At 37.7% G+C, this 15,371-nt stretch overlaps 1 protein-coding gene across 9 annotated transcripts in view; it reads right to left on the bottom strand.

Annotated features, from left to right (window-relative positions):
* Positions 1-15,371, bottom strand: part of BLOC1S5 (biogenesis of lysosomal organelles complex 1 subunit 5) — a 170,552-nt gene that overhangs the window by 113,966 nt on the left and 41,215 nt on the right. For 3 of the 9 annotated variants that reach the window (XM_035294983.3, XM_078368414.1, XM_008993996.5), the window contains one exon: positions 12,597-12,655. In XM_035294983.3, the coding sequence (XP_035150874.2) occupies positions 12,597-12,655 (59 nt within the window). The other 6 variants (XM_002746239.6, XM_008993998.5, XM_008993995.5 and 3 more) reach the window with 5 other exon arrangements.

Below are 15,371 nucleotides of genomic sequence, written 5' to 3'. Positions count from 1 at the left end.
CCAGTAAAAATATCAAAAGAAAGGTAAATAAACCAACTCTTACAGAAGCTATATTGAATAGTTAAAAATGTTACAAGGAAACAATTGGGTATCTTAATGTTTAAAGTTCAAAAAGCCCATCAATTCATTTTGGTTTAGGAAGTCCCTTAGATATTTATGGAAAATATACACAAACTTATAAGGTGAAGTATTTATTATTCACATGAGATGAACACAAACTATCAGAAATCTTTGCTATACAAGTTGGGTAGCTACAATTAAGAATATATTCCCACTCACATACACAATCATAATTTCTTGGTTACAGTATTCGTTCAATGTGTTGGCGATTAATCACATTCCAAAAAGTGTCTACAGTACAAAGGGAATTTTCATTTAAGGCTCCCCTCCCTTTTCACATGTGGGATATTTTTGGAAGTATTTCTTTTTTTCATCCACTGAAAGAGAATTAAGAAAATTCCAACATGCCTTGGTGTCAGCAAGGGCGCTTTTTAGTCCAGGTACCAGCAAATGATTGATGAACCTGTCAAGCCTACAGTAGCAGACAGAGAAAGTTGGCAGAAGTTCAGTGTTATTGAAAAAAATCTCAAATACTTATTTCATCTCCTCTATTAACTTTAATCACATTTTCAACATGCAGCCAAGAATGAAGCTTTGACATTAAGCCATAAATTCAACATAGGCAAGCATTGTCAATTTTATGCAGTTGCCACACTGAGATAAGAAAAGAGAGCTGGGTATTTTCTTTTTTCTGCCTTTCTTTACTAAAGAGCAATAAAAAATATGTGAACGATTTATCTGTATCTCAAATTCGTTTACCAGAAACCTCTTGAAATTATTGCATTTTATTTTTGCTTGGTTTATGGCAAACAAAAAAAAAAATCAACTTAGTTCTTCAAGTAGATTTTTTAAAAAATGGAGTCTCGCTCTGTTGCCCAGGCTGGAATGCAGTGGCGCAATCTTGGCTCATTGCAATCTCCGCCTCCCGAGTTCAAGTGATTCTCATGCCTGAGCCTCCTGAGTAGCTGGGATCACAGGCGTGCGTCACCACGCCTGGCTAATTTTTGTATTTTTAGTAGAGACAGGGATTCACCATGTTGGCCAGGCTGTTCTTGAACTCCTGACCTCAAATGATCTGCCTACCTCAGCCTCCCAAAGTGCTGGGATTACAGGCGTGAGCCACTGCACCTGGCTTCAATTAGACTGTTAAATGCAGATTTTTAAAGATCACAGTGATGACAGAATTGGTACACATTTCATCATAATATACCTGCTTATGAGAACAGACATTTAACACTAAAAAGGGTTTATATTTAACATGGATCATTTGCCATGTGGGCAAACACTTCTGGTTCCTTCAAAGCCAGGAACTTTATATGGTTCCAGAGGGACTCCCTGGCAGATTCTGTTGATTACTCATTGAACAGTCGAAACATGTATAGATATTATTTATCTTATAAAGCTTACCCATAGCAAAAGAGACACAAAAATGAGGTAAATACTATGGGCAAGATTATAGTTCTTGGAAAAACTAAATGTGAATATATTTTTGGTAAGCTTTTCCTTCTAAGCATGCTTTAAAAGCTGAAAATAGTTTTGTGCTGGAAGCCACAAAACTTAACATGTGTGTCTTCTCATCCGTGGGAGCACATGGCATTATGCTGCACTGTAAAATCTGCAATGCTTCCCAAGAGGCAGTTCAAACAACAACATGGACACCTTTGCCGCAGTGGAGATAATGTTTTTATTCTCACCTCTCTGAAATGTGATCTCTGCTCCAAGGACAGCTGGGTTTTTTGTCTACTTTACTCATGCAATAACACTTTATACATTCTTCCAACAGCCAAGGAGGCTATGACAGGCAGCTTCTATACCCGCCCATTAAGCCACAATAATAAACTATTGTTAACCCTGTATAAAAATGGATTACATGATCTTTCTAAGAAGTCTATACCTACAGTTCTCTGAGCTAATCAATGGAAAAGATGATCAATTCTGACTAACCAAGAGTATATTTATTCCACTTTCCTTCCTACTCCTCTTCCAAATAATCATATATAGGCACTTAAAGCTGGAAAGGTGTGGCACTCTTCTTTAAACATCCAATCAGGATGACAGTAGAAGCTTCTTTCTTCTGGTGTAAGAGTGCCATTGAATATATTGCTAAGCTTGAAGCAGAGGCTAAATGGTTTCATGGGGATGTTTTCAGGAGAGAGGTGAACATCTTCTCATTAGTTTGTGATTGTTGTGGTTCAAGTTCTTAGAAGGTTGAAAATTTTGCTAGGTCCTTCTCCATTTCGGCGTATTGTTCTTTAAGCCTCTCCATGGCTTTTCTGTGCTCTTCATCCACTTCGGCCCTTTTGTTGGGCTGTTCCTTCATGAAGTCATCCCACTGGAGAATGTGCTGTTTCTCACTAGCTATTAAGTGGTCACTATTTACCTGAGAAAAGAAAATTAGAAAGACACATGACACTTTCCAGACAATTATTTTATAACTTTATCTCTTGACACTTGGTTACCGTCACAATCAGCTGGTAAGTCACAAGGATAAGACTGCGTTATAATGTCCAAAGAAAGACAACATGTTAGAACATCTAAGGCTTCTCTTATTAAAATTAAACAGATATTCTCATTTCTTAAATTTTAAAAGTGGGCTGGGCATGGTGGTTCACAACTGTAATCTCAGCATTCTGGGTGACTGAGGTGGGTGGATTACCTGAGGTAAGGAGTTTGAGACCAGCCTGGCCAACAAGGCGAAACCCTGTCTCTACTAAAAGTACAAAAATTAGCCAGGCATGGTGGCACATGACTGTAGTCCCAGTTACTCGGGAGGCTGAGGCAGAAGAATCGCTTGAACCGGAAGGCAAAGGATGCAGTGAGCTGAGATGGCACCACTGCACTCTAGCTTGGGTGACAGAGTGAGATTTCATCTCAAAAAGAAAAAAGAAAACAAAATTTTTTCAAGTGTCTAGTATCTTTACATAAATTGAACACAGTCCAAGTAATTTTTCATATTTCTATTTCTTCTCAAATACCATTTAACTGAAGATATTTTTAAACCAATTTTAAAGAATATATGCTAAAAGAATCATTGCTACAAGAAATCAAAATCTGTTTTACATAAAATATTTTTAAGTGCATTAAAAAGAATCATAAATTATTAGTCACTAGGAGAGAACTCAAGAAATCTCCTCTGGGATAGGTTCAGTGGCTTGCACCAGTAATCCCAGCACTTTGGGAGGCTGAGGTGAGGTTAAGAGTTCAAGACCAGTCCGGCCAACATGGCAGAACCCCGTCGCTATTATAAATACAAAAATTAGCCAGGTGTAGTGGCGTGCGCCTGTTAATCCCAGCTACTTGAGAAGCTGAGGGGGGAGAACTGCTTGAACCCGGGAGGTGGATGTTGCAGTGAGCTGAGATGGTGCCACTGCACTATAGCCTGGGTGACAGAGTGAGAAAAAAAAAAAAGAAAGAAAGGAAGGGAGGGAGGGAGGAAGGAAGGAAGCAGGCAGGCAAGCAAGCTAGCTAGCTCGCTGGCTCCTCTGGGTCAGTTCTAGTCCTTGAAGCAAATCAGCATCTCAAACATCTGTGTCAAATGTCTCAGTTCTTGAGATGTTCCTTATTACTGCTATATAAGGATGAAAGGTTTTTTCTTTTTCTTTCTGGCACCACAGTAACACAGATAAAACGCTGTATAAATAAAAAAGGTATAAATTTCGTTTTCTTCCTCCCTCCAAAGTATAATTTCAATTATTAACTTTGAATATGTACAACAAAAAGCTAAATAGAGTGTGAAAAAATAACTTTATATCCCTATTTCAACTATTCTATATGTCATTAGCACTTAAGTTTTGATACAGGCTAGGTTCTATTAAACAAACAAAAACTGGAATATGCAAACTATAAAAACCTACAAGGTTGAATCGCTTGAACCTGGGAGGTGGAGACTGCAGTAAGCCGAGACCACACCACTGCACTAAAGCCTCGGTGAGAGAGCAAGACTCTGTCTCTCTGTCTCTCTCTCTCTCTCTCTCTCTCTCTCTCTCACACACACACACACACACACACACACACACACACACACACACAATATCAACAAAGCACCTGAAGTCACTGCTAATTCTAGCATGTTAATTCCAGCACTTGAATGAAAAAGGGACATGCGGTATACTCATATGTCATCCACCAGAAAAACAGCTACTAGGAAAAAGACAGAAACCATCTTCAAGCTGTCTATCATGTTCTTGCTGTTCTATTTTCTCTCCCATTTGGGTTGGGATAACAAACAAGATGAAGGGCTGAATAAGCCAATGTGCTCCAAGTACCCATGAAATGCAAATTTCTGCTAGCTGTTTTGCATAGCTACTTCTAAAAACCTCTCCTTTAAGATTACATTATTCTCACTTTACAAAGAAATTAAGGCTTAACGACACTTTTACGCTCCATGGTCATTCATCTGAATAGCTTGCTTGTAGATTCAAATCTAGGTCTTTCTGACACCCAAACTTACGCCTTTTCTATCACAGAGTGCAAATCAGATCTTTCCAGAGGAAGTTTTACATAGGTTGCTCTTGTGAGAGCCTTTTTGCTAGGCTGACCTGAAGCTCCTCAGCACCAAGACTTTCCAATCTCAGACCCACGTCAACTTCTTTCCAACTGAAAAGTCTTGGTCAAACATTCCGCTAAAATGTGTGATATGTCCCACAGACCCTTGGGATCTGAACAGATATTACAGTGGTGGGGAGAGAGGGTTAGGGAGGGTTTACTCATCCAATAAATTTGTTAAACAGGTTAAACAAATCCAATGCATTACTTCTTAACTTTTCAGCCTTTTAGATTATAACTCTCCAAAAGATGCATGAAGAGTTTATTAAACTTTTCTGATGGAACTTTTGCAAAAACTGTTACCATTTAAGAGAAAAGCTAGAAAAAGAAAAAGACAAGAAAAAATGCAGATAAACTTCATCAAAATGAAATTTATTTTAATAAATACAAATAATATTAAACATGCATACTCAGATATTATTTAATTGTTCATTTATTTGTAAATGAAAAGTCATCATTGGCTCAGCTGACCTCGTGATGTGGACCACAAGGCAAAAGCCGTGTTCCCCTTGCCAACCAGAACGTATTTTACCCAGCTTAGCCAGCTGGCAGCTTTGGCAGGCACATAAACCTCTCTTCAGGTTCTGGTTTACCTGTCACTAGTTGCATGATGCTGAGCAACTTGAAGTTTCTTTAAAATGAGGAAAATAAATACTTCACATCCACAAACAATACTTCTGAAGATTAGAGATAGAGCATGTCAAGTTCCTAGCTCAGTGGCTAAGGGGCTTAATCAAAGGTAAATACTAAACAAATCACAAGCGAAGCATCTAGAAGGCAGATCTCTCTACATTTATCCCCCTGCCATTTCAGCTTTTGTTCTTCAATTTTAGTAATTTACTTTTGGCAACAGATTATTGTAGTAATTCAAACAATACAGACAACTCAAGGGCAATATACTCAATTTAATTTTTGAGTAACCATTATTAACCATTTGGCTACAACAACAGTCTTTAAGATACTGCAATATATTAGTGAATAAGATATTGCCAAAGATCAGCATTTCTATTGTGTAGTTTCAGAATATTATGATTAAAGATAAACATATTCAAGTAGCTTTTTCACATCAGGCATTATTGCTTATTGGCCTCGTAGGCCAAGTGAAAATAAGATAAAAGGTGACAATTTCCAAATCCAAATGAAAATCTAGTCTTGCTTCCTTACCAAGAAGTTCTTACAGTCAATCCACGTTACCTTTTCCTAGTTTCCCACTTTTAATAGTGATTGCAGGGCATTCTTACATTCTCTACAACAACTAGAAAAGAAAAAATGGCAGGGGTGGAGGCAGTGGGGGTTGCCTATACATTCATGTATAGACAATACTGCAGTCTTTACCTACAAATAAAACCCAGCTACCTGGAAATAACATTTATCTGAAACTTAGTAGAGAATGTGGTAAGACCTTTAAGTCATCTAAAAGAAGAAGATACTACAAAGTCCATGTACAAATATTGCTGGGCTCATGAAAAGCTCTGCTGATGCTGAACCTATTTGGCTTACGTTATATACAATTCTAACCAGCTCAGTTAACTGGTTTCTAAGACAATACCCTATCAAAAATTACAAGTTAGAAAATGAAAAGGCTGATACACGAGAAAAGAATAACAGGCATTGGCCTTATAGCAAAAGAGGAAGCAGACACAAAAACTTAAAACACACAATATCTCAGGGCAGTTGGTACAGAAACCTAACACAGTATTTCTTTCTCTTATTCCCTGATGACATCACCATATTCACAATATAAAATCTGATATTTTCAATAATGCTTGATTCCTACAAAATTATTGTTACATTTAACAAATATTTTTAAAAATATAGAATATATTTTTAAAGATTTCCATCCAAATTAATCCAAGTTCACAGTGACAGAAGACAAGAAGACTCTTGGAGACACGGAGACCTACAACATCTCCATTAAGGAGATGCCTCAATGTTGCTGACCTCATCTGAGAGGCTGTCCTGCTACCTGGCCCCAGTTAGGGGCAGAGGAGCAGCAGGGGTTGTGAGGATGGCATGGACATCTTGTCACTTTTTTCTCTGAACAAATTCCACTTTCTGAAGCAAAAGAAGTTAACTGTGAACATGTCAGACACCCTTTTTTTTGGGGTAGGCTCCTGCCCTAAGGGCTGTTTTTTCTTCCCCAAAACACTGATTCATTTCCCTAAGCTAGTTACCTCCAGATTCCAGAGGCTCTCCTCACCCCAGCTGAGTTTCTTTAAAAATCATTCAAGTGAATATATCACTCAACTTCATTTGCTGTAATAAGTCTGGAGGGAGAGCCACTAAAACTCCTGAGGTGACCCAGGGGATTGTCCCCAGGTAGGGGAACAGGGGAGAGAAAATGGTAGCCATTTTTACATTGTTTTGTATAGTAGTTATTGAATCCAGCAAGAAACATAAAATTCTGAATAAAATGACTTGAAAACTGCCCCCCAAAAATAAAGAAATTCAAAAACAACAAAAAAAGTAGTTAAAGTTATAAGAGCACTATGCTTAAAGAAGATAAAAACCTTAGCTTTTACGTGGAATACCAAATAAAGCAGCAATTCCACTATTGGGCATATATCCAAAAAAATTAAAAGTAGGAACCTGAACAGCTACTTGTACACCCATGTTTACAGCAATGTTATGCATAATAGCCAAAGGTAGGAGAAGCTAAGTGTCCATAAACAGATGAACAGAATGTGGTCTAAACATCTAATAAAATATTATTCCGCCTCAAAAAAAAGGGAAGAAATTCCAACACATGCTACAGCATGGACAAATCTCAACGACATTACACTAAAGAAATAAACCAGTCACAAAAAAGACAAACATTGTATGATTCTGCTTACATGATGAACCTAGAGCAGTCAAATTCTTAGAGCTAGAAAGTAGAATGGTGGTTTCTAGGGGTGGAGAGAAAGGGGAATGAGGAGTTATTGTTTATTGGGTACAGAGTTTCAGTTTTGCAAGATGAAAGGGTTCTGTGGGCTGTGAGTGGTAGCTCATGCCTGTAATCCCAGCACTTTGGGAGGCTAAGGTGGGTGGATCCCCTGAGGTCAGGAGTTTGAGTTGACCGGCCTCGTCAACATGGTGAAACCCTGTCTCTACTAAAAATACAAAAATTAGCCAGGTGTGGTGGCAGGTGCCTGTAATCGCAGCTACTCACTAGGCTGAGGAGGGAGAATTGCTTGAGCCCAGGAGGTAGTGGTTACAGTAAGCCAAGATCACGTCACTGCACTCCAGGTTGGGCAACAAGAGTGAAACTCCATCTCAAATAATAATACTAATAATAATAATAAATTAATTTTTTAAAAAGTTCTGTGGATGATGACGGTTGAACAACAATGTGAATATAGATAATGCCACTGAAATGTATATTTTAAAGTGGTTATGATGGTAAACTCTATGTTATATGAATTTTGCCACAGTAAAAAAATTTAAATCAAGTTTCAGGGGATTCTTAAATGAAAGCGAGTGTACTCTTCAAGATAAACTTAGAAAATGCCGACTTTAAAATAAAGAGAAAGTTTATTAATGGCCTATACATACCAAAAGTAATTAACTATAACAGTGTTATCTCTTTCTACTTAGTAAAATGTATACATTAAGTTACAACAGAGAAAGAAATAAACTGGCAGGATGCAGGCACACACTCACTGCCCCCCACCAATTAACAATAATGTAAAATAGAAATCAATTCTGAAGACAGGCATCTAGAACCATGTCTATAAAGAACTCTGGATTACAAAGTAAAAACACACTTCTGCACAGATTCGTCTAAGTCAGTGATTTTCAATGGGGGTAGGGGAGGGCATTTTACACCCTCGCCCCCAGGAGATTGTTGGTTATTGTAACACAGGTCGTGGGAGGTGCTACTGGCATCTAGTAGGTAGAGGCCAAGAATGTTGCTAAACATCCCACAATGCACAGGACAGCACCCACAATAAGGAATTATTAGGCCCAAAGTGTCAACAGTGCTGAGATTGAGAAATCTTGGTCTAAGGGAAAATTCTCAATAATCCAACTGAGGTCTAAAAGCCCTTTTAGAGCATCTGTCAATAACACGCATGCCATTAATTTTACATATGCCTTACAGAGACATGGATAAACTATTTCCTTTGGTAAGGAGTGTCAGTATAACAACTGCAAAAAATGATTTTATACAGAATATGTACTGATATGTTACTCTGTTTTTAAACTCTATTAAGAACAATGTGTAAGCCATGTGATCTTGCTGTCATGAAAATAACCCTAAGGAGGATAACTGTATCTAATAAATATTTGTGGATGACAGGAATCAAAAGCATTCACACTTACTTCTAATCTGGTTGAACAGGGCTTCAAAAGTTTGACACCTGTGCATGAACCTAAATTTAAATTATTGACAGATATTATTAACCATCTCATCGCTACTGGTGGCATAATTTTAAGAGCCATGAATTTTATAAGCCAAAAATAATTTTCATTTCACTATTCTTATTGCTAGTGACCAAAATGCAACTTTGTATTAATGGTAGTTTTTAAGACATATCAAATAACTAGGGAATGTGCATTTATTGTTCTTCTGAATGTACTTTTAGATATCAATTGTGGGAAATGTGATTTGCATGAATGACATTTATCAATTTACTTCCTACATAATTCCACAAATTGTCTTGACATAAAAGAACTAATGAGTTTGAGAACAGCCTGACCAACATGGTAAAACCCCGTCTCTATTAAAAATACAAAAATTAGCTGGGCGTGGTGGTGGGTGCCTGTAATCCCAGTGACTCAGGAAGCTGAGGCAGGAGAATCACTTGAAACCGGGAGGCGGAGGTTACAGAGAGCTGAGATCGCACCACTGCACTCCAGCCTGGGCGACAGAGTGAAACTCCATCTCAAAAAAAAAAAAGAATTATTGATTAATGTCAGTAGTCAGTCTATTTTATCTCATTACTACTCCCACCTTGATTTGTTCTGAAAATCTTTTAAACATATAAAATTAACATTAGGTTGTAAAATGCAGCAGTCATGTCTTTCCTTTGTTTACATTGGCTAGATGAGAAATTAAACCTTACCTTTATGACACACGTGTGTGCATGTGCACGTATGTGTGGAGTTTGAAACCTATGCCATGTCAAAGTTTCAGAAAAAGCTACATATGGCAGTAAAACAAAAATGTAAAAGAAAAAGACAAAAGAAATAAAGACAAGACTAAAAATTTATTGCTCCAATAAGAATATAAAGAATTTTTACTTTTCTCTGAGCAGAGAAGTACATCTATTTATAACTTTAAGTTGGTTAATTTTATTATCTTCATTAAAGAAAATCAGGGTAACAAATCTAAGTCTGCTTATAAACCAAGTCTCATAGACTTATCAACTTCTGGTGAAACAGTATATGTTAAAATACTAACTTTTAATATGTATTCTATAAAAATTATTTTAATAATAGTCTCAGACATAGTATCTGTAAGAAATATACTTCAGGTCGGGCGTGGTGGCTCACGCTTGTAATCCCAGCACTTTGGGAGGCCGAAGCTGGTGGATCAACTAACATTAGCAGTTCAGGACCAGCCTGGCCAACCTCGTTTCTACTAAAAATACAAAAATTAGTTGGGCATGGTGGCGCATGCCTGTAGTCCTAACTACTTGGGAAGCTGAGGCAGGAGAATAGCTTGAACCTGGAAGGTGGAGGTTGCAGTGAGCCGAGATCACACCACCACCCTCTAGCCTGGGCGACAGAGTGAGACTCAGTTTAAAAAAAAAAAGAAATGTACTTCATATGAAAATATTCTTATTTCTTTTGGCCATTGCTTTTTAAACCATGGACAGACAGCACTTTTTAATTTGCAAAATCATGAATGGGAAGGCTTCTGAAGTGCTTCACAGACTCTAACATATAGCAGGGCTCTTACCCACACAGTGACCGCCTGTGTCTTAAACAAATGAGCTGGCAGGAAAAAAATGCTGCCTTACATTTCGATAGTGATGTGCAATTCACAAAGTAATTTCAAATAATTTTTATAATGCAATTTACCCACCAATCTATCAGATAAGTAGAATAGATAATTATTTTGCAGATGAGGAGCAAGAAGCTCAGGGCTTACAGCTAGCTAATAAAGGGAACCAACACCAGAAATAAAAGCCAGGTGTTTCTTACTCAATCTGGTCATCTTCCTACTAGACATAGAGCTAATACATCACATGAAGAAATAGTTCAAAGTGACAAGAGAAACTGTTCAAATTATAATGTAAGTTCCTGCTCAAAAATGACAAAAATTGCCATTTTTCAGAAATATAACTGCTTTGATAATGTCTTAGAAAGACAGACCGATTAATGTTTGGCTACACACCCACTTGAATCTGCTTAAATCACACAGCAACATGTCAGAGAGGTAACACGTAGCATGCGATACGTCCTCATTTTTATCCTGAGAGCCAAGAGAATTGCATATGTTGAAATGTAAAGCCAGTGTTCTATCAGATCATTATTTGGCTTTTCAAAAACAGAATGTTTCAGGTGCTCCCAAAACTAATTGTTTAATACAGCATTTAAGATCCTCCACAATAATTTCTAAAACATCCATTTAGACAGTCTACATACCAGTTCCATGAGACAACACTGACTTCTCACATCTTTTGCCTTTGCTTACAATGTATTCCTTGCCCTAGAATATCTCTCTTCCCATCTTCAAGCAACTGAATTCTTACCAATTAAGGTCAGGCTTAAATGCCGTCATTTTCCTAATAAATTACTCCTTTGCCAAGATTCCAAAAAGTAATGATCACAGTTCGTACTTTATCCTCTATTATAATAGCGTGAGTGGTTTGGGACTCCAAGATTTTTAGCTCCTTAACTGTAGGAATTGTCTTAAAATTGACAAAATCAATCATCCCAAGTGGCACCTAGCAAAGCAGAGGAATTAAAAATATAACTGCTGTCCAGTCTGACACTATCCACTTACATGCCCAGCGCTGCCTGCCTTTACACACTCCCTGCACGCTGTGCAAGCACCCCGTCCTGACACAAACTTCCCTGACCACAGCTCTGCCTTGACACTTCAACCAGGAGTTCGGCCATGGTCCTGCTTCCGAACCAGCCTGCTGGGTCCCACTGTCTTGGGCAGCCTTCCTACCTGTCTTAAATGTCAAGTACTTTCAATAAAGTGTAAATTATCAAATTGTTGACTTTTCAAACTTTATATCAACATTTAGATTGAAGCAGAGGGTAAAGAAACTGAAACTCTGAGAAGGCTCATTCCATTTATTTTTATACAGTGACAGATCTGAACTACTACTGTGGATTAACCAAAACACATTCCAAATAAATGGAGACAGTAACATTTGCTGATATACACATATGTAAAAAGGCATTATTTTCAGAGTGACTTAGTATTTTCAATGTTTCTTAATAAGTGTGAGATGTATCTTTACTGGTTTAGAGCAATAAATAAGTTACAAAAACATTTTATAATAACTGCAAGTGAAAAACACCAAATTATCACAGGAACTTAAAATCTTGTGCTATTTTTCCACATCTGAATTTAGTTAACATATACTTCAAATAAGCAAAGCACTGCCCAGTAAATAATTCAAATACTCCTATGGCTATTCATTAAATAACCTATCCACAGGCCATGAATGTTCCTTTTATAGAAGAAATATACATAATATACTCAAGACTTCAGCTCAAAGGAAAGATTTATATCTCCAATCTGGTGGCTATTTGTTGCTACATATAAAAGTCCTATTTTCTCTCTCCTCCAGAAGACAAATACCACTTTCAGGAAAAAGATGGAAATGTTGAAAAGGAAGAAAGAGAGTCCTGAAATTTCAATTATAAAAATACTGATGATATGAACACGTGATCTCACTTCCTCAACACATCTTCAATGAATTAGCCCTTTTAAAATATGTAAAAATCATTGCTTTCAGATAATTTTCTGATCAAAGGCAATTGCTAATAATAATGATAACAGACACCCAAAACTTATATGCCACATTATCTAAATAATCTTTTACCTTTTTTCGTTCCTGTTCCCTCTGCTGGAGTTTGTAGACTGACTCATTAGCTGCTCGCACTGAAATAAAAAAGACAAGGGTTTTCAGTCAGCAGACTGTGTTCAAGAAAACACATACCTAGGGGAGGACTGTGTGTGGAGAGTATGTGGATTGTTTTAGATCTCAAAAAAACTATACAGAAAACTGATATTATTTTTATGGTAGTGGGATGGCCAGAGGGGAAAATTAAGTTTTACCAATATATTCAGGATGTCATAATTAGTATAACCATAATTCTGGAGCTTCGAGCTACAAGCTGAAGGGCATTTAAATACTAACTCCAATGGCAAACTGTCTACAACCACCTCAGAATTCTCCAAAAAGACATAAAATGCCTGATAAATTTATCAAAGCATTCTGATTACGATGTTACATTGTCTGCCTGTCCCCACCGTCCACCTTTTTCTCATTCATACTCCTACTCTGTCACAGGCAGTACCTGAAAACTACATTAGTTTAGCAACTTTCCTCTATTCTTGCCTGTGTTCTCTTCTCTTCTAATTTATCCCGGCTGCCACTGCAAGATTCAACTTCCTCTGGACCATCTCCATTAAGTCATTTCTCTCTCTTAAGAACTAAACTGCTAGTAACAATTATTGTAATTATTTATTGAGTATTTACTAAGTGCTAAGACCTATGTATTATCCCTCCTTTGTATTTATTTTTGTTCTGAGACTCAGTCTCGCTCTGTTGCCCAGGCTGTTGTGCAGTGGCGTGGTTTTGGCTCACTTCAACCTCCACCTCCCAGGTTCAAGCAATTCTCCTGCCTCAGCCTCCCAAGTAGCTGAGATCACAGGCGCCTGCCACCATGTCCAGCTAATTTTTTTGTATTTTTAGTAGAGACAGGGTTTTACCATGTTGGCCAGACTGGTCTTGAACTCCTGACCTCATGATCCGCCTGCTTCGGCCACCCAATGTGCTGGGATTACAGGCATGAGCCCCTGTGCCCAGCCTGTATTATCCCTCTTAATCTCACTTTCCTATTAGGAAATGATCACTATTCCATTTTACAGATGACAAAACTGAGGTACAGAAAGGTGAAGCTGTCAATCAAGGTGGTTACAAAACTAATAAACATAAGAAACAGGATTTCAAATCAGATCTTTCTGGCTCTAAAGACCTGGCTCTTACCATCAACACTCCACTGCCTCTTTAATTATTTCATCAATGAAACCAGGTGTAATTATTCAGTTATTTAAACCTTTTCATCTGCCAGATGCATTTTTTTCTGTTCATAAACGTTCACACTTACTTCATCCAAATAAAGACATGTAGTGTGCAGGCTAAAAGTAAGCCTTAGTCAGTGAAATTTAGGCTCAAGCACTCAGTCGTGTGAATGATACTGGACATGTTTGCTCGCTCATTTATTCACTTGTCAAGTGTTTACTGAGCATTTGCTTTCTGCCAGGCACTGTTCTTGGTGGTGCTCCTATCTCTCGGCACCTTAGTTACTAATCTGTAAAATGAACATAACAACTAATAATAGGGTTTCAGAAGTGACACAAAATTTAAATGAGAACACGGTACATACTATGCTTAAAAGTAAATAGTTTCAATATTAATAATGATAACCTCTTAGAGAAGTTCTTTACATAAAATAAGCAGTCAGTCAGGCCGGCTGCAGTGGCTCACTCCTCTAATCCCATCACTTTGGGAGGCCAAGGTGGGGGCGATCACCAGAGGTCAGGAGTTCAAGACCAGCCTGGCCAACATGGTAAAATGCTGTCTCTACTAAAAATGCAGAAATTAACTGGGCATGGTGGCGCATGCCTGTAATCCCAGCTACTTGGGCGGCTAAGGCCGGAAAATTGCTTGAACCTGGGAGGCAGGAGTTGCAATGAGTGGAGACAGCACTACTACATTCCAGCCTGGGCAACAGAGCGAGACTCCACCTCAAAAAATAAATAAATAAATGTATATATAATAAGCAGCAAAGAAATGTTCACTGTTATCAATATTCTATTTATTGTACTATCACTAAATAAAATCTTTTCCTTATTTCTTTCCACTAATTAAACTGTTTTGTTTCAAAAGTCCAGTTCAAGGTTTATTGTCTTCATAAAGCTCTCCTGATTAGTCCCTTCCCTCTGAGGATTTTCCCTATTTAAATTCCTTTATCGGGTGTGTGTGCATCCTACCATTTACTAATATCTTGCATTTGTTGAAATTGGAGGTTTGTCTAATTGTTTTACAATTATGTCTTCCTACCCTACCCCAATCCGGCCCCAACTAGGTCACAAGTTCCACAACAGGCCAGAGACTGTGGTTTCTCTGAAAGAGAAACTTTAGGCCTCTCCCTCTGGGAATATGGCAAAAGAGAAGAATTTTGTTTTCAAAAAGTTGTGTTTTTACCAGTAAGCATTAATTTTAGCTATATCAAAGATAATATTTAAGTACTGAAAATTAGGTTCCCAATCATTGTTTTGTTCTAAAAGAAAATATTAAAACAAAACAGGAGTTGATTAGATCTGCCTTCTTTCTGTGGCATATTAATATTACGTCATCTTTCCCAAGCAGTGCTTCTATCACTTCCTGGGTTCTTTTTTTTTTCCGCCACTGGATCTATGAACATTACTTAAAATCCATTTGGCAGTTAAGAGCTTCATCATTTTCAGAAGATTCTGAGACTAACCTAAAAGAAGAGTTATAGGCCTCTGCCTCTTATTTTGTCATTTGCTACGTCCTTTAAAATTGTAACCAGAACACATCTGACAAAGGTGCACTTTTGCTCCTCAG

This window comes from Callithrix jacchus, chromosome 4 (genome assembly GCF_049354715.1).
Source record: "Callithrix jacchus isolate 240 chromosome 4, calJac240_pri, whole genome shotgun sequence".
Lineage (NCBI taxonomy): Eukaryota > Metazoa > Chordata > Mammalia > Primates > Cebidae > Callithrix > Callithrix jacchus.
The sequence above is the reverse complement of the archived record's forward strand: the minus strand, read 5'-3'. Positions and strand labels throughout refer to the sequence as shown.